Consider the following 25486-nt stretch of genomic DNA (forward strand, 5'->3'; position numbering starts at 1 on the left):
TGATGAATGATTGTTTTTATGATGCTTGTGTCTTCATTGCTTTTATTTTTATTCAGTGTGTGTGTGTGTGTGTGTGTGTGTGTGTGTGTGTGTGTGTGTGCGTGCGTGTGTACATGCACATGTGCAGACCCACACATGTGCAGGAGCATGACTGAGATGTGTTGGGAGTGAGGAGAGTTTCGGGAGAATGAGGGATGGATATGATCAAAATACATTAAATATGTGTATGAAATTCTCAAAGAATAAAAATATTATTTAGCTGTTTTAAAAGGTTTGCATTCTTATATAAATTTGCAGCAAATACATTTCCCAAGCTCAGATTTCAGTTCCAACAGCATTTTTCAGGTCATAATACAAGTGCAAAACCTGTGTATTTCAAAATATAATGTAACTGTACAATTAAGGAACTTCTATTCATACTTGTACTGAAGGTTATTAATCTGCAATCCAGGGGCATGTTACAAGGTAAATGTCTTTAATTCCCTGCACCGAAGAAAAAGAATGACCACCAAGAGTATAAATGAGGGCTGGAGAAATAGCCCAGTCTAATTGCAGTTGAGAGCCCTGGAAGCTTTTGCAGAAGCCCCTGGATTCAATTCCCAAAGGCAATTCACAACCTTCAGGTTGTCTGATACCCTCTTCTGGCCCCCATGGGAACTGCACACATGTGGTGCACAGACATAGATGCAGGCAAAACACTCATACACATTTAAAAAAAATTTTTTTTTTTGGTTTTTCAAGACAGAACTTCTCTGTGTAACAGCCCTAGCTGTCCTGGAACTCACTCTGTAAACCAGGCTGGACTCGAATTCACAGAGATCTGCCTGCCTCTCTCTTGAGTGCTGAGATTAAAGGTGTGCACCACCACTGCCTGGCTACATAAAAATTTTTAAAAGAGTATAAAGTAATAGAATTGTTTAAATGCCTTTTCAGGGATTAATATCCCTAATTAAAATAATATCTTGATACAAATATATGGTAGTATTTATCTCTGTGAAAATAGTTCAAAGATCAAATGCACAAATCTTATTACAGATAAATGTTAATCTATGAATATCTGCAACTGAATTTACTGATCAGGAATACTCACTCTGAACCCTAATTGTGAGAAATATTATTCTCACAATTTAAGAATTCTCACAATATTTAAGAAGTATGCCATCCTTCTAGTTAGTAGATCTGTATTATTAAATCTGGATGTTAAAGGAATGGTGTTATATTTTGAAATTTTTCAATAAAGTATTTATGAAAATCAATTTCCTCTTATATAATTTCCTAGACTATGTCCTTGATTTTGTTTCTTGCCACCCCCAACCCTAAGGGATTCATAGTCTATTTTCTTACAGAATAACTTTGCTAAGCCACATGAGGAGTAAGAGAAATTGTGATTGATTACTATAGCACAGTTCCTAACACTGAACAGATAGTCAACAAGAATTGAGTAATATGGAATGAAAAGGATGCTATTGGTCTAAGACCTAAGGATCAAATATTGTGATTCTCAGGCTGGAGAGATAGCTCAACTGTTAAAGGCTGGGCTCATGAAAAAAAATATAGAGGATTGTGATTCCCAGTGACTTTCATTAATATTTTTCTTGTACTTGTGTCTAGGTGTGTAACTTAGTATGAGAGTACTTTCCTAACATGCACAAAGCCCCGGGTTCAGTTACTAGCACCCAACAAAACAAGAAGAATGGTTTTGATTTGTGTGTGGTGCTTGTCTGTATTTCTATCACTGGGGATTCTGAAACAGAGGGATTGTGAGTGCAAAGCTAGCATGAGCTAGAGAGAGAGCTTGCTGCCAAGACTGACAATCTGAGTTCTATTCCTGGGACCTACCTGATAAAGTGCACATGTACGAGCATGCACACAGTCACACACACACACACACACACACCACCACCACCACCATACATACCATACACTAAAATTTAAAATTGAAGATGGGAGAAGTCATAGGTCCAAGGCACCTGTCTAATTGTGGTCTACGTATTTGTGTTTCTGTCCATAGAGTGATGCTGCTGTCACCTTTGGTCGGTAAAGCTTCTTATTGCAGTAGGTAGTGATTACTGCAGAGATTCATACATGATCAAAATGCTGAAGATAAGAGTCTTAAAGTTGGCGCTCCAGTCCTAAATGGAACATCTAAACCACCTACTTCAGGACTGCAGAACCATCCCAAAAGAAAGGGTAAGAATATGAGTTGAAGGAAGGGTTGGAGGTGATTGGCATGCTGTTTTCTGGGCATGGTTTACCATTCTTTTGAACTCCTGGCAGCTGTGATTACTTGCACAAGATTGGGCCCATGACCATCCTGTCATGGAGGGGGAAGTGACTCATGAGATCCCACCCTTTCTTGAGGAGATGTAGGTAGTTAATGGTTGCTGAAAGAGAGACCTTTTCTTCAGTGGTGTAGCCACTGGTAAGTTGCTATACTCTTATAAATAAATCCCCCATTCATACTCCTGTAAGTAACTCTGGGAAGAGGGAGAGGACCAGTGGAGGTGGGAGAGGGACAAGATAGAGTAATGAGGGTGAATATGACCAAAACACATTAAATATATATTATATATATGAAAATGTCACAATGAAATCTACAATTAAGCATAATTACTGTATGTTAAGAAAGTTATAAATAATTTTGTTATGTGCATTAGTATTTTGCCTGCATTTATACCTGTGTGCCATGAGCATGCCTAGTGCCCTTGGAAGCCAGAGAGGGTGTTAAATCTCCTAGAACTGGAGTTACCAGTGGTTATAAGCTACCATGGGGGTTCTAGCTATCAAACCCAAGTCACCTGGAAGAGCAGCCAGTGCTCTTAACCACTGACCCATCTCTACACACACACACACACACACACACACACACACACACACACACACACACAGAGCCCTATAAGCTTGTAAAAGGTAGAGTCTTATATTTTAAATAATACATCTTCACTGAAGGGCTGGTAAACTGCTTTTACATTCCAGTTGGTGTATACCTTGTGTTCCTCTAGTCATAAACTCCTTCAGTCTTCAGTAAGGTCTCTCTTTGAAACAAAATATTTCAGTGCTGACACTTGGATTATTGAAGTTACTCAATGTGAATTGTCTTGATGTATTTATTATAAGTTTTCTGGGGCATCTATCCTCCAGAAAGAGAATGTTGGGAGACTTTCTGGGTTGGAGAAGGAAGGATGAAAGATGGTCCCTCACACATGGGACAAACAAGACAAGCAAGGTTCCTCTAACCACAAGTCATTTAGATGATTAAGACTACATGATTAAGGCTTAGTATCCAAAACATATCAAGAATTCTGGGACTCAATGATAGAATCCTTGCTCCAAATTCATGAGGACCTATGTTCGATCTCCAGCATTGCAAGAACTCTTACAAGTCAATAATAAATCACTAATTAAAAGTGGGCAAAGGGGCTGGAGGGATGGCTCAGAGGTTAAGAGTACTCACTGACTGCTCTTCCAGAGGTCCTGAGTTCAATTCCCAGCAACCACATGGTGGCTCACAACCATCTATCATGAGATCTGGTGCCCTCTCCTGGCGTATAGGCAAACATGCAGACAGAACAGTGTATATGTGATAAAAATAAGTAAATAATTTTTTAAAGTGGGCAAAGGATGTGAGTTGACTTTCTCCCAAAGAAGATACATAAGTGACCAATATGTATATGTAAAAATGATCAACATCATTAATTATCAGGAAAATACCAATCCAAACCACAATGAAACACCACCAGGATGGCTATAATAAAAAATGGGGGCTAGAGAGATAGCTAAGCTGTTAAGAGCACTTACTGCTCTTGCCAACGACCTCAGTTTGATTCCCAGCATCCATATCAGGCAGTTCACAACTGCTGGTAACTCCAGCTGCAGAACAGGGCATCTGATGCACCCTTCTGCCTTCCACATGCATCCACATGCATTCATATACACATAGAAAAATAATAAAAATAAATGACAGAAAATAATAATTATTGGCAAGGTTGGAGAGAAATAACAATCTTGTACACTGCTGATAGGAATGTAAAATTATGTACTGCTTTGAAAATCTCGGTACCTTCTCAAAAGATTAAATATAGACTTGCACCTGATCTAACCATTTCACTACTAGGCATATAACTGAAAGAATTGAAAATAAACATCCTGAATATGACCTGCACACACATGAACATTGTAACGTGTATGTGAATGTCCACTGCAGCATTATCTATAATAGCCAAAAAGTGGAAACAAGGAAAATAACAACCAGTAATGCTCAGATAAACAAAAACGCTATATCTGTACAATGAAATACTATTCAACTATCAAAAGGAATTACCTTCTATAATATGGAAAGGAGGCAGGTAATGACTAATGATAGGCAAGAGATTTCCTTTTGAGATGATAAATATGTTCTGGAATTAGATAATGATATTGGCTGCATAACTTTGACTAAACTATTACCAAATTGACTTTTTTTCTGAGACAGGGGTCTCACTGTTTACATTTGGTTCTCGTGAAACTCAGCAAGGTCTGCCTGCCTTTGCCTTTTGAGTATTGGGATTGAAGACCTACAACCATGGCTGGATATTAATACACTTTCAAAAATGAATTATGTATGTTATTTGAATTTAATCTTTTTAAATTATTTATTCTCTCCCTCCCTCTCTGTCTCTGTCTCTGTCTCTCTCTCTCTCTCTCTGTGGGGGGGGGGGCGCACACCCACACACCACAAGTCAGATGACAACTTGAGAGAGTTATACTGTTCCTACCTTCCATCATGTGGGTCCTGGAGTTGAAATTTAGGTCATCAGGCTTGGTGGCAAGCACTTTTACACACTGAGTTCCTTCAGTGCCCAAGTTGAATTCTAAGAATTTGAATTGTATCTTGTTTAATAAAGAAGCTTCAGCCAGTCACCTTGAAACATGCTTGTAATCTCAGAACACCGGAAGTAAAGGGAAGGGGGTTATGAGTTCAAGGCTACCCTGTACTAGATAATGAAACCCTGCATTAGAAAACAAGAAAGCAGGGGCTAGAGAGATGGCTCAGAGGTTAAGAGTACTGACTGTTCTTCCAGAGGTCCTGAGTTCAATTCCCAGGAACCACATGGTGGCTCACAGCCATCTGTAATGAGATATTGTGCCCTCTTCTGGCGTGCAAGCATATATGGAGGCAGAATGTTGTATACATAATAAAATAAATAAAAAAACAAAACAAGAAAGCAATGAAAGAAGGAAAGAGCGAGGGAAGGAAGGAAGGAAGGAAAAAAGAAACAAACAGAGAAAGAAAGAAAGAGGTGGAGAGATAGCTGAGCAGTTTGAGAGCACTGGCTGCTCTTCTGGAGGACTCTGATTCTATTTGACCCACATAGCAACTCACAACCTTCTGTAATGCCAATTGCAGAGGATCCAAAGCCGCCTTCTGGACTCTGTGGATACCAGGCACGACATATTTGCAGGCAAAACACTTGTACACATAAAATGAAAATATTAAAATTTTAAAAACTAAAGAAACAAAAAGAAATGGGGCTGGAGGATAGCTCAGTCATAGAATGCTTGTCTAGTATGTGCAACATCCTGTGTTTAATCCCCACTAGAGCGGCGAAAAAAAGGTTCTCCTTCATTAGGTACTCATTCTGAATACACCAATAAAATCAAAATATTTACAGGTACACCTAAAATCTGGGTTTTGTGTGTGTGTGTGTGTGTGTGTGTGTATGTGTAATGTGTAGTTCTTTATTATGTCAGGTTTCTCATAAATTCTTGAATATTTATGGTCCAGAGAGATGGCTCAGTGAAAGTGCTTAAGATCTGAGCTTCATCTTTTGATAGTCACAAAATGGAAAGAAAGAACAGAATCCGAAAAGTTGTCCTTTGACCTCAACACACACACACACACACACACACACATACACTAGCGTGCTAATAAATAAAAACAAGACAAATTTTGAAATAAAAATAATTTAAATAATACTGAGGGTGTCAGTAACTAAAGCTGTCCCAACTAACTGCGCAGCCAGGGGAGCTTCTGTCAACTCAGCAGCCTCCCCCTGCATCTCAGCGAGATGGGACGTTCCGGAAGTTAATCAGGTCGGCACCAACACGTGACCAGGGCGGAGACAGAGTCCTGCACGTGCGTCTGTGACGCCATCTCGGCGCGACTCTTCATTTCCTTGGAGTTTTCTGGCTACTCCGTCGGAGCTATGCCGAAAGTCGTATCCAGGTCGGTGGTCTGCTCCGACACGCGTGACCGTGAGGAATATGATGACGGCGAGAAGCCCCTCCATGTCTATTACTGTTTATGCGGCCAGATGGTCCTGGTGCTTGGTGAGTGGCGGGAAACGCCGACTGCAGCGAGACTTCGGGCTTTATTTTTTTTTTTTTGAGACATGATCTCATTAAGTTACTCAGACCGAACTTGAATTTGAATTCATAATGTAACTTAGACTGACCTCGAACTTGCCGGTGATCCTGCATTACAGGTGCGCACTACCACTCTAGGCTCACAGGATATTCTTCAGTGATTCTAAGCGATGAAATTTTTCTTCATTCCTTCAGATTGTCAGTTAGAGAAATTGCCCATGAGGCCTCGGGACCGGTCTCGGGTGATTGATGCTGCCAAACATGCGCACAAATTTTGCAATACAGAAGATGAGGAGACTACTTATCTTCGCAGGTAAGTGCTTGATGCGCTGTCTAGTTCCCTGCTGTGTTGAGGATTGTTCCTGAAGAACGTAAATTTTTCTATGTAGTGTTGAGTAGCTCATAAAGTTAACTCTGATAATTTGACATTGGTGCCAGTATTCTAACTTATGTTAATGCAGCAAATTCTTTATTATATTTTGTTGAAATGGTTCTGAAATTTGATTCTCTTGGCATTTGATAGCTGTGATTTTTCCAATTACAGGTTTCGTACAACCTGCAACTTTTGTTGTTGTTATCGGTATATTTGCAAGGCTGGGGAAGGAACCAAGTAGTCTTGCGGGGTGAGCACTCTCCCACACAGTTACAGCCCCAGTCTATAGCCTTATGCATGCCTTGTGCCAGGTACTGAGGTACCAAATCTGTGAATGAATAAGGCAGTTGGGAGGAAACGGGCTTTTTTTCTTTTCTTCTTTTTTCTTTTTGTTGTTGTTTTTTTGTTTGTTTGTTTGTTTTTTTCGAGACAGGGTTTCTCTGTAGCTTTGGAGCCTGTCCTGGAACTCAATCTGTAGACCAGGCTGGCCTTGAACGCACAGAGATCCTCCTACCTCTGCCTCCCCAGTGCTGGGATTAAAGGCGTGTGCCATCAACGCCTGGCTAAAGGGCTTCTTATGTGATAGAAAGAAATGCTGGTGCTGTGGACAAAGGCTATAGGAAAAGAGGTGGAAGAGGGTTATTTTTACCGCACTGTGGTCAGAAAAGGCTCTAAAAGAAGTGCAATTTATGCTTGAGTTGAACTAGAGCTTTGCCAGTTCTTGGGGGAGAACAAAAGAACAGTCCAGGTTGAGGGAATCTGGAAGCCTTAAGAGCATCAAATATGATGTGCTTGGGAAATTTCAATAGCCTTTTGTGGTCAGAGCATGGATTACTGTTTTACAGAAAAGACTTCATGTATACTGTGGTGGGGATAGTGAAATGCTTTATCTGAGAGCAGTGAAAAGCTATATATTTGTGTTTATGAACATGCTTGTGGAGGCCAGAGTCTACACTTGAGTGCCTACTTTTTTTTTTTAAAGAAAGTGTCTCTTACTGGCCTAGAACTTGCTAGGTAGTCTAGGTTGGCTGGCCAGTGAGCCCCATGGAACTGCCTGACCACCTCTCCAGTGCTGGCATTACAAGGGCACCACCATGCTTAGCCTGTAGCTAGGTTCCAGGGACTCAAACTCAAGTCCTCCTGCTTGCTTGCAAGGCAGGTGCTTTATGGACTGTAATCTGTCTCCTCAGCCTGATTTTCGTACATAAAGATTTATTTTCATTTCATAGAGAGAGTTGGCATGTGTATATGTTGGTGAGTGCAGGTAGAGATGGGGGGAAGATTTTTGATTCCCTGGAGCTGAAGTTTCAGGTGATTGTCAGCCACCTAACATTGGCCTTGGGACCCAAACTTAGGTCTTATGTAAGAGCAACAAACTCTTAATCATTGAGCCATCTCTAGCCCCCTTATTTCCATTTTATAAGCAGTGAGTGGTGTAATTAGATATGCGTGTTTTTTTAATTGAGGAATCCTTGGTGTATGTGTGTAATTTAAAAAGGGTGGATAAAGCCGGGTGTTGGTGGCGCACGCCTTTAATCCCAGCACTTGGGAGGCAGAGGCAGGGGGATCTCTGTGAGTTCAAGGTCAGCCTAGTCTCCAGAGCGAGTGCCAGGATAGGCACACAGAGAAACCCTGTCTCGAAAAACCAAAAAAAAAAAAAAGGGGGGGTGGATAAAGTTACATAGAATGAGTGCAGAACAAGGGATAAAGCTTATAACTCAGCTGGTAAGAGTACTTGAAATCCTTGGTACTGCACATAGCAGGGATGGTAGTACAAACCTGTAATCCCAGCTCTGGGTTGATAGAGGCAGGAGGATTCAAAGTTTAAGGTCATCCTCAGCATGTGCGCTCTCTCTCTCTCTCTCTCTCTCTCTCTCTCTCTCTCTCTCTCTCTGTCTCCCTCTCTCCCTTTCCCTCTCTCCCTCCCTCCCTCCCTCCCTCGGGGCACCTAGGCTTAACATGAGACCCTAACATACATACATACATACATACATGCATACATACAAGAAAAGCAGATGGGAGAGAAAGAAAGGAGAGGACTGAAGATTTACAAAGAATTGGACAGAACGTGGGGAACCTAATAATGCAGATTTTTAAGAAAGGAAAGGGGCTGGAGTGATGGCTCTTTAGTAAGAGCACTGCTTGCTCTTTCAGAGGACCCAGGTTCGATTCAATTCCCAGCATTCACAAGGTGGCTCACAGCCGTCTGTAATTCCAGTTCTAAGGGATCTGATGCCCTATTTCTTCAGACATACATGCAGGTAAAGCACCAACACACACACACACACACACACATTTTCAAAAAGGAAAGAGTTCTAAGGTGTGTATGAAAGATAAGAGTGGTCAACTCCCGGTGCCCAATACCACAGGATATCTGACCTATAGAATAAAGTTCACTCATTTATTCAGCAAATGTTTCCTTTTCTGAGCTCTTGTTGTATGCTGGGCACTCAGACACTTGGAATACACTGGTATATTAGCATGCTAAAGCTGCTATAGTAAAATACCACAACCTGGGTAGCTTTAAGCAACAAAAATTAATAGGTTCAGATTTGGAGGCTGATATTTGAAAGGTGTCAGCAGAGCTATGCTCTTGCTGACTTACCCCTTCCCACTAGTGTGTGTGTGTGTGTGTGTGTGTGTGTGTGTGTGTGTGGTAACAGAAGGAGAGGGGAGATCTTACTATGTAGACTAGGCTGGCCTGGAACTCACAGAGATCTGTCTGTTCTTGCTTCCCAAGCTCTGGGATTAAAACCATGTGCCACCAGACCTGGCATTTTTGTTTCTTTCAAATTTTATTTTTTGTATTATTTGTGTGGGGGTAAGGGATGGGGCATGGGTGGAGCTGCCATGGCCTGCCTGTGGAGGTTAGAAGACAGCTTTTAGTAGTTAGTTTTCTTTTACCATATGAGTCCCAGGGATAGAACTTGGGTCGTCAAGCTTGGTGGCAAATGCCTTATTCTCTGAGCCATCTCTCTTACTGTCTTCTGGATTTTTTCCCAGTAATGCTTAGTGTTCCTTGGCTTATGAATGTATCACTCCATTATCTGCCTGTATCATGTGGCTTTTTTCTATGTCTTTTCATTTTTGTTTTCTGTGCATGAATGTTTTGCCTGCATGTATATTTGTGTATCATTTGGGTGCCTGGTGCATATAGAGGCCAGAATAGCAATCCCTTGAAACTGGAGTTGCAGATGGTTGTGAGCTGCCATGTGGGTGCTGGGAATAGAACCCTAGACCTCTGGAAGAGCAACCATTGCTCTTAGCCTCTGAGCCATCTGTGCAGCCCCTCTTCTCTTATTTTGAACATTTCTGTTTGTTTGCATTTTTAACAGTCTCCCTTAAAGCACAGTCCTTGAATGGGATACATAGTAGAAAATGAACTTAATTCCTCATCCTCCTGCTTGTACCTCCCAGGTGCTCGGGTTCCATAGGGTCAGTTTGTCCTATGTCTTCAATCTTCCCCCAATATTTAGATTACGAGTTTTGAAAAGTATTGACTATCTTTAGGATCACTGTGATAATTACATATGATATTTATAGAAAGTTATGTATATAATTATAACATATTAATATGTATTATTCAATTAGTACAGAAAACAATTGCCTTAGTTAGGGTTTCCATTGCTATGAAGAGACACCATGACCTCGGCAATTCTTTTTTTTGTTTGTTTTTGTTTTATTTTTTGTTTTTGCAAGACAGGGTTTCTCTGGCTTTGGAAGCTGTCCTGGAACTAGCTCTTCTAGACCAGGCTGGCCTTGAACTCACAGAGATCCGCCTGCCTCTACCTCCCAAGTGCTGGGATTAAAGGCGTGCGCCACCAACGCCCGGCTTGCAAATGTTTTCTTTTATAAAAGTTGCCATGGTTGCAGGGCGGTGGTGGTGCACACCTTTAATCCCAGCACTGGGGAGGCAGAGGCAGGCGGATCTCTGTGAGTTCGAGGCCAGCCTGGTCTAGAAGAGCTAGTTCCAGGATAGGCTCCAAAGCTACACAGAGAAACAGTGTCTCGAAAAAAAAAAAATTGCCATGGCGGCTTACAGTTCAGAGGTTTAGTCCATTATCATCATGGTGGGGAGTATGGTGGCGTGCAGGCAGACATGGTACTGGAGGAGTTGTTACATATTGATATGCCGGGAACAGGAAGTAGACTGTCTCACTGGGAATAGCTTGAGCATAGGAGACCTCAAATCCCACTCCCATGGTGACACATTTTCTCCAACAAAGCCACACTTACTCTAAGCCACACCTCGTAATAGTGCCAGTCACTTTGGGGTCCATTTTCTTTCAAACCACCACAGCAATTTAATACAACTAGGCTGTAGTCTCCTGTGACATTATAAAGCTAGTCAAGAAAACTACTGGGTGACCCTAGACTGAAGTAGAAACCCTGAAATCTGATTAGCCTTACCTTTAGGGTGAATCAACCTTAGGACTAGCCTTACTTAGTGGCAAGTTGTGCCTTATTTAATGGCAGGGCCAAAGCCAGGGACTTGTAGCCAAGCCACTGTTGGGGTTCAGAGTTCCTAGCTGAAACAAGCAAATACACTCTCCTTTGATAGAGTTCATGTTGTAGTCATGTGCAGCTTTCCCAAGGGCTTACTTACTCTGTGCTCTTCTACTGGCCAAGGAAGAGTTCTAGTCTTTTTTACCAGTTATTGCTGAGCACACAGCACATGGTCCATCTTTCCCACCCACTTCTTGAGTGAACTTGGGCAATTTGTATTATTTTTGTCTTTTGTTTTTGACACAGGTTCTCACTATGCAGCCTTGGCTGGCCTTCAACTCAATCCTCCTGTTTTAGCCTCCCATGTTCTGGGTTTCCAGGCAAGTGCTATCACACCCAGCTATGTCATTCTTTTTCATTCTAGGACTTCTAGGTTAGCTGATTTATTGATATACAATAGTTCATAGAATAACCTGGCATTATTTTTTTCTGTAATATTTGGTAGGAAATCCTTGAGTTTTAAGTCCTGATGGCATCAGACATTAACTCTCTGTGTATGGCAATTCCATGAATACACTAAGTATAAATGGAGTATTTCATTCAAATGAAATCCCGTTTTCTATCACGACTGTAGCTCGAGGATCACGTCTTCATGAAGTTTCTGTGACTCCCTCAGAGTGTGGTACTACCACCTCTGCTACCATTACAAATTCCTCCACTTAGGAACTTAACTTCGTCTTCTGTCCTGCAGGCATATGTGCAGATAGAACACTGTATGCCTAATTTAAAAAATCTTTAAAAAATAGAGAACTTTAATGCCAATACTCAGGAAGCAGAGGCAGGTGGATCTCCAACTTCAAGGCCCAGCCTGGTCTACACACAGAGTTAGTTCCAGGACAGCCAGGGCTACACCAAGAAACCCTGTCTCAAGAAAAAAAGGAAGAAAAAGAACTTCATCAGCTAGATGCAGTGGCTTACAATTGTTATCCTAGAGTGTGAGACTCTGAAGCAGGAAGATTGCTTTGAGTTTAAGGCCAGCCTGGGTTACATAGGCAAACTCTAGCTCATTCTGGGGGGTTTCAATAAGATTTTTATCTCAGAAAATGCTTCCTTGATTATTAGTTTAGTTTCTTTATAACATGAATTTCCTGTTTATGTTAATCCTGTGTGTCCAGTCCTTTTAATTTTATGTGTATGGCATTTGCCTACATTTATATTTGTTTACCACATGTGCCCCTTGTGCCTGCAGAGGCTAGAAGAGGGCATTGGATTCCTCGAACTGGAGTTATAGACCGTTGTTAAACACCATATGGATCCTGGGAATTAAACCTAGGCCCATTGGAAGAGCAGCCAGTGTTCTTAACATCTGAGCCCTCTCTCCAGCCCCTTTATGTAGCTCTGGAGATAAAGTGATAAGGCAGAGTAGAGTCCGTCTGATCTCAGGGAATGGATGATGGAAATGATAGAAAATTAATAAATAAAAATCAAGCAATTATGATTATTGAAAGCCATATGAATGAAACAAAGGGTTGGGAGAGAGAATCACATGAGAACTTAGTAAATATGGTCAGGCAAAGGCCTCTGGCTAGGTTATTTATGAAGTGGCGTCAAAGTAGATGAAGAGAACAGACAGCCTTAGTGATGTGATGAGCACAGCATTCTAGGTAGAGAGAGGAGGATGTGTGTGCTATCAGCTGTTGGAAAGCACATGTTCTTTTTAGAGAACTGAAATAGAAAGACAACTGGTTTGGCCATGGCAGTGGAATGTGTATATGAAAGAGGGAGACTATATACGACACTGCAGAAGCCAGTTCTGCCTCTATTTAGAGGGTAATTTGGAGGAAGAAACTAATGGGAGCAGATTCTAAAATCAGTCCTGTCTATGTTATAACACACAGGGCAGAGAGGGAGAGCAAGAGAGAAATTATGACTATGGAAATGTGTTGACTAAAAAAGTCTAAAATTTTCACATGTTGCAAAACAAAAAAAAAATAGAAACAACGACAAATGACAAACTGAGACAGAAATACCTGCAAGGCCCATTAATAGGTCAAGTCTCCTTAATGTAAAAGAGAAAGGTGACTCAAAAGATATGAGCTAACAGTTCACAAAAAAAGAAAAGAAAAAGAAAAAACACAAATGGTTGTCATATTGGTGCTAAGATGTATAGCTTCAGTTTTTTTGTTTTTTTTTTTTTTGTTGTTGTTGTTGGTTTGGTTTTGTTTTGTTTTTCGAGACATGGTTTCTCTGTAGCTTTGGAGCCTATTCTGGCAATCACTCTGGAGACCAGGATGGCCTCGAACTCAAAGAGATCCGCCTGCCTCTGCCTCCCGAGTGCTGGGATTAAAGGCGTGTGCCACCAACGCCCGGTATAGCTTCAGTTTTAAAAGAGGAAATGCAAATTGGCAAATCCCATTTTCTTTTCCCTTTGTTTCTGAGGTGAGTCTTGCTATGTTATCCAGGTGGGCCTCAAACTGTGATCCTCCTGCCCCGGCCTCCTGAGTAGCCATGACCATAGATAGGTACATAATATCACACCATTTAAGATCTCATTTTTCACATGTGAAATTGGCTGGGATACAGTTAACTAGCATTGTTAGTGTTCAGGCATCTGCACTGGCCTATCCTTGGGATTCTGACAGGACACTCCCTCAGCTGCAGCCACTAAGAGCAACACCTGTGCACATTCACTATGTTCCTTTTAAAAGAGCCCTGCTCACTTTCTCTCTCTCTCTCTCTCTCTCTCTCTCTCTCTCTCTCTCTCTCGCTCTCTCTCTCGCTCTCTCTCTCGCTCTCTCTCTCTCTCTCTCTCTCTCTCTCTCTCTCTCTCCCTTTCCTTTCTCCCACTGCTCCTGTCCCCGGAGGCTCATCTCCCACTCCCCTGTCCCTTTTTACAATCCTTTTCCCTTAATAGAAACCCCTCCGCTTGAACTCTGTTGTATGGTGTCTTTCTCTTGAGCCACTTTTTAAAAATTAGAACAAGTATACACTATCAGTGAGGTGATAGAGAAACAGAACTCTCAATACACTGCTGCTAGTATAAACTGCTGCAAGTTCTATGGGGAATAATTTGGTAGTGTGCTGGTTTGAGTGAGAATGACCTCCCATAGACTTGCAGATTTGAACGCTTGGGTCTTAGTTGGACTCTTAGGAAGGATTAGAAGGGTTTGGCCTTGTTGGTGGAGGTGTGTCACTGGGAGTGGGCTTTGACTAATACCAGGCCCAGGTTATTTATAATACCCAGTCCAATGAAATAATACTGCATTGCTTAGAGGCTAATGACAAGAAAATATGTGCGTTTTCAGTACTAATACAACGTTGTAGGGCGTGTGCACGTGTGTGTGTGAGTGTGTGTGTGTGTGTCTGTGTGTCTGTGTGTCTGTGTCTGTGTGTTGCATTCACATGGGTGTATATGCACATGCAGAGTCTAAAGCCGAATGCTAGGGTATCTTCCTCTGTTACTCTACATTTTATTCCCTTGAGATGGGGTCTCTCACTGAATTGCCATTTCAGCTAGGCTAGCTGGCCAGCATGCTCTCGACTCCCCAAACCTGGGGTTACAGGCATACATAACCATGCCTGGTTTTTGGTTTTTCGAGACAGGGTTTCCCTGTGGCTTTGGAGGCTGTCCTGGAACTAGCTCTTGTAGACCAGGCTGGTCTCGAACTCACAGAGATCCGCCTGCCTCTGCCTCCCGAGTGCTGGGATTAAAGGCGTGCGCCACCAACGCCCGGCTCATGCCTGGCTTTTTATGTGAATGCTGGGAATTCTGACAGAGCAAGCACTCTTACGGAGTCATCTCTCCACCCCCCTGACACAACCTTTGTCTAACATTTTCTATCCATGCTTGGTGGAACCCATAGATTCAGAAACCATGGATACAAAGGGCTGAATGTGGAATTGGTTGCTGCTCTATTATTATGGTTATTATTGTTGCTACTATAAGTCCAATCACTATTTTGACTATTAATGTTGCTACCTTTTTGTTCCCTTAGCTAGCATTATTATTAATTGCTCACAACTCTGTTAGTTGTTCAGTACATGCTCGTGAAAGAAGGAATGAACGCATGCTGGAGTTATAAATTTAGTACGTGCTTAACTAGCCAGTAGATATATGAAATGAAGAACTCTTGAACTTTTAGCATGAATTATGATAAGTGACGAATGATGGGGGAAATGAGCTAGGAGGTTAATTGGTTATGAGACTTGCTCTTAATATTTCATTTTTTAACTTCCATTCTCTGTGTAGGCCTGAGGGAATCGAGCGTCAATATAGGAAGAAGTGTGCGAAGTAAGTAACAACAGTGCTGGTTTTCCTGAGCATAGGTCAGGAAAAGCATAATGTGTTAGGAACATAGTCTCTCTTTGGCCTTGGAAATCTCAAAGGCCTTCAAACCAAATACTAATACGCTTTCTAAAGATGCTAGTTAAATTCCATCCCGGAGCAGCTGATTACAGAAGGGAGGAAAATGAGGACTTTTTTTTTTCTTTTGAGGTATGGTCTTGATATGTAGTTAAGGCTAGCCTTGAGCTTGTGATCTTTGCCCTAGCCACCAAGTACTGGGATTACAGGCATGCACTACCACACCAGGCAAAAACTTGGGTTTTTAACCTAACACAATTTGAAAGATTGAGATGTAATATTTCTGCAATAAAATTTACCCATTTAGCCGAGCATTGATGGCACATGCCTTTAATCCCAGCACTCGGGAGGCAGAGGCAGGTGGATCTCTGTGAGTTCGAGGCCAGCCTGGTCTCCAGAGCAAGTGCCAGGATAGGCTCCAAAGCTACACAGAGAAACCCTGTCTCAAAAACCAAAAAAAGAAAAAAGAAAGAAAAAAAATTACCCATTTAAATATTCAAGTCGGTGAGTTTTGACAGAAAAATACAGTAAAATAATGCCACCACCCTCATGATAGCAAACATTTCCAGCAGTCGCATGTCTTTGCAGCCAATCTCCTTCCTTCACCCTTCTCCCTGGTAGTCAGTACTTCATGTCATTGTGCTTTCACCTTTCCTAACACTCAGGTTTTCAGGCTTGACAACAGGCCCCTTTACCCACTCAGCCATCTTGCTGGCCCTTATACCTAGCTTTTCTCAGTTTGATGTTTTAGGAATCCATCCAAGTTGTTATGTGTATCAATCATTCGTTTCTCTTTATTGCTGGGTATCCCATCCTATTAGTTCATTTACTCATTCACAGTGCTCTTTATTTTGAGCATTACATGGTAGCAATTTGTTTACACATTTACAACGAATTTGAATTGCGTCCAGTGTAGGCTATTACCAGTAAAGTTGCTGTGAAATTCTAAATAGATTTTATTGTGAACATATATTTTCTTTTGGGGTTGAATTGGCTAAGTAATAATGGAAAATGTGATACAATATAATTTACTTCCAGGCTTATGTATAAAATGTATTTAACTATAAAGCCAAGAATTCTTTTTTGTTTGTTGTTTGCTTTTCAAGACAGGGTTTCTCTATGTAGCTTTAGAGCCTGTCATGTGTAGGGGAAGCTGTAGCCACGCCTACTTAGGGAAGTTGCTCTGTAGTCCAGGTTGGCCTTTAACTCACAGAGATCTCCTGCCTCTGCCTCCCTAGTGCTGGGATTGAAGGTGTGCACCACCACCGCCCAACAAAACTGAGAATCTTAAAGGATGTTGTTTAAAGCAGAAATTCCAGCTTTAGGCTATTCATAGTAAGAATATTAATGAATTCAACTTCTGCTATTGTTGTTGTTTTGAGACAAAATCTCTCTGTGGGGCCCTGGCTGTCTACTATGTAGACCAGGCTGGCCTTGAACTCATCTGCCTCTGCCTCTGGAGTGCTGGAATTAAAGGCCAGCTGCTGTGCCTGGCATTTATTTATTTATTTTTATTTTTTTTTCAACTTTTTTTTATTTGAATTAGAAACAGGATTGTTTTACATGACAATCCCAGTTCCCTTCTCCCACACTCCCCTACTCCCCCCCCCAACTAAAACCTTATCTGACACATCTTTTCTGCTCCCCCTGGATGGTGAGGCCTTCCATAGGGTGTCATCAGAGTCTATTGTATCCTTTGGGGTAGGGCCTAGGCCCATCCCCATGTGTCTTGGCTCAGGGAGTATCCCTCTATATGGAATGGGCTCCCAAAGTCCACACCTTTGCTAGGGATAAATACTGGGCTTCTGCAGGAGGTCCCATAGATTTCTGAGGTTTCCTCACAGAAACCCATGTTCCTGGGGTCCTGATCAGTCCCATGCTGGTATCCCAGCTATCAGACTGGGGAGCAAGAGTTCCCAGATGTTCAGGTCAGCTGTTTCTGTGGGTTTCACCAGCCTGAGCTGGACCTCTGTACTCTTCACTGGTCCTTCTCTGCATCTGGGTTATGCCTGGCATTTAAATTCAATGTTTATGTGAGGACAGTTGCATCTTGGCTCTCAAAAGACTCAGAGTAGGAGCTTTGAAGCAGAGGAAACTAAGTAGAAGATAGGAAGGCATTTGAGTTCCTAGCTATACTAGATTGATGAAGCTGGTTTTTGTCATATTTTGTAGGTCTACTTTTTAGCTCAGTGGAATGGTGAGCCAAAGAAAGTGGCAGTTGTACAGGATTTATTTTGCCAAACACTGCAGTGGCTCCTGACCACTTTCTCTGATGCTGTAAAATGAAACAGCAAAGTGCTCAGGTACCTGGGAATATTGGTAGCAGTTTTTGACTACAAAGCCAGTAGCTAGCACTTCCCAAGTTTTGCCTAATGCCAATAATCATGTGGGATGCCAATGAAAATAGTAGAGTTTCAGGCCTTACTCATCACCTTCATTTGCCAAACCAGGATCTTCAGGGAGAGACCTAGGAAACTGATAGAAATTTCAACATGCACCCTTAATTGAGTCTTATCCAGTTCGTTAGGCAAAAGGTGAACCTTTTATAGCACAAATGAAACTGTTCCCAGAAACCAAGTCTATTTTGGGTGTGTAGAATTAGAGGCCTTCCAGAGATTCATTGGCTCTGCCATTTGCAGGTGTGGCCTACCACTCTTTTACCAGTCCCAGCCGAAGAATGCTCCTGTGACCTTCATCGTGGATGGAGCCGTAGTGAAATTTGGCCAAGGCTTTGGAAAAACCAATATATATACTCAGAAGCAAGAGCCTCCTAAGAAGGTAATTAGCATCCAAAGACAGAGTACTTACTATAGCTACACAGTTAGTCCCAAATTTAATCAGTGCTGGGGATCAAACCCAGGACTTGTGCATGTTAGGCAAGTACCACTGAGCAGTAGCAACACCCCCTAATTTTTAAAATAAAGATATAATACCTGAGAAACTTTCACTTATACATGAAATAGTTATTAAGAAAATGCCATTGTTGTATACAGGCAGGTATTATAGAACTGTAACATTTATTATTTGGTGGTTTATATACAGTAGTCTCATAAGGTTAGAAATATAAGAATTTGGTTCCCAAGAACCCACAGCTGTCTCTCTAGCCACCTTTTTCTGGGTGGTGGTGGCACTCAACTTTAATACCAGCACTCAGGAGGAAGGCAGAGAGGCAGGTGTATCTCTGAGTTCAAGGCCAGCCTGATCTACAGAGAGAAACTCTGTCTCAGAAAACAAAAACAAAAAAAAAGCACAATAGCAAATGTTTGAAAGCACTGACATTTAGATAGTCAGGCTGTCCCCACATCCCTCTTGTACACAGACCACAGACATGCACACAAATGTGCTCGCATACACGGCTCGTGGATCCTAGTGGGGTGAATTTAGCTTGACGTCTGTTCCTTTTGTTCTAGGTTATGATGACCAAACGCACTAAAGACATGGGCAAGTTCAGCTCCGTCACTGTGTCTACCATTGATGAAGAAGAAGAAGAGATAGAGGCTGTAAGAGCTTTCGCTTTCAGGGGAATTGGAGTAGGGATGAGGTCTAAGTGACAGTTGAGGTCTGTAATTCCAGTTCTATAGAGGTTTAGACAGGAGGCTCTCAAGTTCAGGGTCTGCATGTACTACATAGCAAGATGCTATCTCCAAACAAACAAATAATAAGGTACCGGACTGAATAATTTTCGGTCCCTTCCAATCTGGCTCTGATGGTTTGAGTCTATCCTTAATAGTAACAGCAGTTACTTTCCTGGTATTTCAAGCCAAGTGTATTTTATGGAGAGGTGTTATCAAATGATCACCATGGAAACCTGAACTCTCCATGAGTTACTGAGAAAATGGAGAGTTGAAAGTGTAGGTAGGCTTGCTGTTTTAGTTCCAATTTCTGGACTTGAGCAGGATAAATCAGTACCGGGGTCTTGATTGTAGTTCCTGGTAAGTGTGTTAGTCTAAAGGACCTTCATTTTTCCCATAGAGAGAAGTTGCTGACTCGTATGCACAGAATGCCAAAGTGATCGAAAAACAGCTGGAGCGCAAAGGCATGAGTAAGAGGCGACTACAAGAGCTGGTAAGTGGCATGGGGAGGAAAGGCGCAGGCTTCCTGGCTTGATGACTTGCTTTGAATGATTTGCAGAGGCGGGAGAGCTCTTAGGAAGCTCTTGGGAGTTACTAGTATAGTTGGCTCTGCCCACTTTGTCACCCCAGACTTTGGCTGTTGGTAAACCCTGCTCTGCAGTAGTGACTGGAATGTAAGCACCAAGTTAGAAATCATTTGACAGGCCTGACTAAGGTGATGCTTGAATCTGTTTCTTGTGCTATGAGGTCAGGAATTAGGGTCGTTGAGTGCTCTCCAGGGTGTGATGTCGACAATCCAGTTGTGCTACTTCAGTATACCTGAAATGGAGCTGTCATTGCTTTGAAAGCACTGCAAAGTTTTCTGCTTTATCCACGGAGTTGACTTATGCCACGAAGCCTCTATGTAGGGTGGGACCTATGTATTTTTTTTGTAAATGATTAATTAACTTTGTTCTTTGATAATTTCATGTATGTATGTGTGTATGTATTATGTATGTATATTATTCATTCTGATTATTCTTACCCCACTCTTTTATCTCCCTCTCACTCTTGTTCACTACTCATTTCTTGATTTATGGTTTTTGGATGATAATAATTACTTATTTTATTATTCTCGGACATTACTGCATTGATGCTTCATCAAAACATCTTCTTTTTCAATTTTTTTAGGTTAACATACAAAGTAGTGAGTTTCTTTATGGCATTTCATAAGTATGTCTCATTATCTTTATTCTCTTTCTTTCCCTACCTTACCACCTTCCCATGCTCCCTACCCCACAGCAGCCTTCCTGTGCTCCCTACCCCTTGTGCTTGGTTTCCTTCTCCTACATAGTCTCGCCTCCTCTACTATTCTGTTTTTTGTTTTTGTTTTCGTTTTTTGTTTTGTTTTGTTTTGTTTTTTTTGAGACACTATTAGTCAAGGCTGACCTCAAACTTGCTATGTACCTAAGACTGGCTTTGAGCTCCTGATCCTCCTGCCTCTACCTACCTAGTTCTTCGATTGCAGGGTCTACACCCTGCTTCCCCTTCTACTTTCTTAGCACATATGGTCCATTGCCCCTCCTTTCCCTTCCTGACCCTTTTTCTAAATTCATGACACCTACGCATACATACACATGAAATTTTATATCTAGCTTTCATGAGCCAGAGTTTTAAGTTGACGGATAACGATTCTAAAAACCACTTCTGGCTTCTACACTGAGCAGTTAAGGGCAAGTGGGATAGTTAAAATAAAGAAGAAATGTTACGAATTTCATATGATTGTGATGTATCAGGGCATACTTTTTTTTTCTTTCCAGGCTGAATTGGAAGCCAAGAAAGCAAAAATGAAGGGGACACTGATCGACAACCAGTTCAAATAATCCAGATCTTTCTGAGTTCAAACTGGAGGCCAGCACTTAGATCAAGACAAAATCACTTCTTGATTTCATAGTCTAGTTTCTAAGTCCCAGGAAAAAAATTTCTGGCCATCCCATTGACTTTTCCCACAGTGTTGTTCTTTTCTTTCATTGAAGTCCTTGACTCCATTTCACTTGCTTTCGGGGAGGTAGATTGTTTTCAAAATCTGTGCATAAATAAGTTGTTTGTCTTACTTGTCTTTGAGACACATTCTTTGTTACATACTGGAAGATGGCCTTGAACTTGTGATCTTCCTGTCTTAGCCTCTCCAGTGCTGTACTTACAAGAATGCACCACCGTGCCTGGCTTCTGTACCAGTTCTCTTCATGTGAAGTACACTTCTATGATATATTTAGGGCTAGATAAGCCTCTAGTTTCTAAGGTAGATGTTTTTTACTTCTTCAAAGCTAATACAGTATTTAAAGATTTTTTAAAAATATATGGTATGGGGGAAAAGTTGCAGGAATTAAATTTAAAATTAATTCCTTTTCTTTCTTAAAAGGTGGATCCGAAGACTGTCTCTGTTCTTTGAATTGACTGTGGTTTGACACTTTCTCCTGTCAGTACAAACCAGTTAGAAACTGCAATCTGCAGGAGTATTTCTTTACTTAAAATAGTAGAGTTATAGGTGAGCCATGCCATATCAAGCTTCAGAGTTAAATAAGGAAAAGCCATGTGTGTGGCTGGGGGTGTAGCTCGGTAGTGGAATGCATGCTTGGCATGTCTGAGGACATCCCCAGCACCAAAAAAAAAAAAAGAAAAAAAGAAAAAAGAAAAGAAAGAAAAAGAAAGCCAGATTGCAGATGCAGGGGTAGGATAGCTCAGGTCTGAATTAAAATATGGCCTTGCTAAGTAACCCAAAGGAGTTAGCCAGTCATCTGGGAGAATTCCTGTGTGAGTACACAGGAGGGGGCATAGTGAGAGAAGATTATCTGTTGGGTGTCTTCCTCTACATTTGCTGTTAAGTGTGTCACTACTTCAGTGACGTCAATATCCACGTGGTTCTTCCATATTCTTATATGTTTGCCTGTATTGCAAGGCGTGAGGAAACATGGAGCCCTCCTCGTGTTATCTATGACCAATTGCACTTTTTAAGCACCCAAGGTTGTTTGTAAGGTGCTGCCGGGAAGTGATTTTCTTTGCCTTTTTTTTTTTTTTCTGATTTCATTACTTGCAGGGAAAATTAGGTAGGGGAGTAGAGGTACAGTTGAGCTAGCAAAAACTGGGCCAAAGAGGACCGGGGATCCTGGGAATGTGCAGAGGATTGCTGTTACTATCTCCCCAGTTATTCTGCAACCAGTAAGTAGGGTCTTTCTGTGGCTAATTCTTCTTCACCTCATTTGCTGTCCTAGTTGTGAGACAGAATTTACATTGTATGAATGACCACCTGTGTCCAGCAGACAATGACCTCTACCTTTACTCCACTTTATCCTCCAATTCCTATGTGCACAGCTTGGATATACCTACACCACCTCGGAAATTCAGGCTTCTAGTCTCTGGCCACAGCTGCTGATTATTGCTAGTCTTACTTGCTTACTTCTTATAGACCTTTTTAGGTGTGTTTATAGATTCAAGGGGCGCTTATTTTCTTAGTAATAATGAAAAATAATAGTAATAGCAACATTAATAATCATTGCTGTCCTGAGTACTTGGTGTGTGTCAGATGCTATGGAAAGCACTTTAGAGGTATTAGCTCACTCTAACAATACCTCCTCTGAGATAAGTTAGCTGTTGTCATCACCATTTTCAAATGAGTACTCCTGAAGTTCAGACTTCCCAAAAGAGCCACTAGCCAGGAATTGGTAAAGTCAAAAATCTGACTTTAAAACTCAAACTCTTTACTATGCTGAACTGCTTCTCCTGTGGAATATATATATATATATTTAGATCAGAACATAATTTCATTTTGAAAAACCACATGGAGTGCAATGTAAAAATATTCAGCTAGAGAACCCCCTAAAGCAATTCTGTGGTTATTCTTCCACATATTTTCTGAAATATTTGCTCTTAGATAAATGCCAACCATTTCAACATCTGGCTCAAGTTACACATTTTGCTTCCTCTATAAGACTGTGAAACATTAAGTCCTTAGTATCAAGTGAGCGTGTACGTTTATGTTTTAACTCTTATTGAAAATTATTAAAACAATATGATGTACATTCTCTTAATTTCTAGTGTTTTTATAGCAAATGTGTTTTAATGTTAATTTAAAAAAAGAGCCATATTGAAATTTTGGAAAGTCATACTCTTTTCTTTTTTTGCAAATTATTAACTGTGGCAAAAATAGGAAAATGTTGTGAAATGTTCTCACTCTAATAGTTGGTGACATTTGTAATTGTAACTGTCATTTAAGACAAATTGATAATCCTTTTTAAAGACTGACCTGTCTTGTTGAGGGTGCTGGCATGTGCATCTAGTTCTATCACTTAGGATCACTTTTGTTCAGGAGTTCAAGACCAACCTGGGCACCATAGCAAGGAAGACTCAAAATATAAAATGTAAAATAATGTAAACAACAGAATGAAATAAACTAAACCAGCTTGATTTGATCATCTTAAGATCCAGATTGCTGTGGACCATATGTCCTTGGTTGCCTCTGATTTGTGTATTTCTCAGGGGTATCTACTGATTTTCATTTAATTTTCCTAATGATAGATGATGTTGAATATACTATGTGTATAAGCGTTTTGCCTGCATATATGTGTGTGTATCACATGTGCCTGATTTCCTGCAGAGGTCATAGGAGGGCATGAGATTCCCCTGGAACTTGAAGCATGGGTGGGTGCTGGGAATGGAGGCACTCTCTCCAGCTCCCATGTATAGAAACAGAAAACTTGATGGCTGTGGGATTTTTATCCTTTTGCTAGTATCTAATGGGTGCTGGTCAAGTGCTCAACCACTGAGCTGTATCTCCCAGCAGTGACTTTGAACTGTCCTGCCTGTACCTCCCAAGTGCTATGACTACAGACTTGGGCTACCTACCATGTCCAGTTTCTCTAACCATTTATTTTTTGTTGTTTGCTTGAGACAGGGTCTCACTATGTAGCTCTGACTGTCCTGGAATTCACTCACTATGTAGGCCAGGCTGGCTACAAACTCAAAGAGATCCACCTGCCTCTGCTACCCAAGTGCTGGGATTAAAGGCGTGTATCACCATGCCTGTTCCTCTAGTTCCTCTAGTTATGTAGTTTAATAGTGTTGATCTGCATGATGCAGATCTGGAGAATTTTTCATCTTCTAAATTGGAAACTGGATACACATTGAGCAACCCTTCTCCCCTCCCGCCTCTCCTAAGCCCTGGTAACCATCATTGTTCTTTCTGCTCTAGTGCATTTGCCTAACTTAGATACTTAATGAAAGTGGAATCATAGCACTTTTCTTTTTGTGAGGGGCTTAGTCCACGTGGTGTGTGTCCTCAGTGTTTATCCATTCATGTGTTCAATTCCTTTCCCTTTTAAGGTGTAATAATTCCATAGCATGTGTGTGCCACATTTTTTTTATTCAACTCATTGTCAGTAGACTGCTATTTGGATAATGTTGCAGTGAACATGGCTGTAAAAATATCTTTCGGATCCTAGTTGCAATTATTTGGGTAAGCTAGTTCTAGGGTTTTGAGGGGGAAGGCTGTTTTGTTTTTGTAGTGAGCATTGGGTCTTCACATGCTATACAAGTACTCTATCACTTAACTGTATTGCTAGCCCAAGCAGACCTTGAACTCAAGAGCTCCCTTCTTTTTTGCCTCCCAAGGAGCTAGGATTACAGACTGGCACTATCAGGTCTGGCTATTTGTATTTTTCCAAGAGATTCTTTTCTTGTTTTCCTTAGCTGTATACTTTCAAAATCTTTCATAATCACAAACCAACAATATATAAGGGTTCAAATTTCTCTGTACCCATATTGAAATTGCATTGTATTTTTAGTACATTTCTTCAGTGACTGGTGATGTTGAGTATCTTTTCATAGGCTTACGGTCTATTACACAGCATCTTTACAGAACTGTTTTTATACAGAGCTTTGTCAGTTTGAATTGGTTTCTTTTAGTTGCTGCATACATATGTATATGCTAATTTTCCATCTGTGTATCTTTGGTAAAGTGTGTATTCAGTTCTTTTATCGATTTATTTGTTTTTTTGGTTTTCAAGACAGGGTTTCTTTGTGTAGCTTTGGCTGTCCTGGAACTCGCTCTGTAGCCCAGGGTGACCTCAAACTCAGAGATCCGCCTGCCTCTGCCTCCCAAATGCTGGGATTAAAGGTGTGCACCATTTTTAAACCTCCTTTTGAGGTATTTTTGTTGGTGGTGGTAGTGGTGGTTTTTGTTTGTTTTGTTTTATGATTAATTAGGAGTTCCTTATAGTCTGAATCTAAGTCCATACAGATGTATGATTTATATCTCCCACTCTGTGGTTTGTTTTTTCATTTTCTTCATAGTGTACTGTCTTTCTTTCAACATCTCTTTTTTTCCAGAGAAAGGGTGTCTCTGTGGCTTTG

General features: G+C 41.1%; 1 protein-coding gene across 1 annotated transcript; it reads left to right on the forward strand.

Moving 5' to 3' along the window:
* The first annotated feature begins 6099 nt into the window (after positions 1 to 6099).
* Positions 6100 to 23556, forward strand: CXHXorf56 (chromosome X CXorf56 homolog). The gene is made up of 7 exons (XM_027431968.2): positions 6100 to 6309; positions 6541 to 6658; positions 15414 to 15455; positions 18167 to 18305; positions 18938 to 19027; positions 19500 to 19592; positions 20899 to 23556. The coding sequence occupies exons 1-7, from the start codon at positions 6186 to 6188 to the stop codon at positions 20959 to 20961; spliced, it is 669 nt and encodes a 222-aa protein (XP_027287769.1). The 5' UTR covers positions 6100 to 6185; the 3' UTR covers positions 20962 to 23556.
* The last annotated feature ends 1930 nt before the right edge of the window (positions 23557 to 25486 follow it).

Source organism: Cricetulus griseus, chromosome X, assembly GCF_003668045.3.
Source record: "Cricetulus griseus strain 17A/GY chromosome X, alternate assembly CriGri-PICRH-1.0, whole genome shotgun sequence".
Taxonomy (NCBI): Eukaryota; Metazoa; Chordata; class Mammalia; order Rodentia; family Cricetidae; genus Cricetulus; species Cricetulus griseus.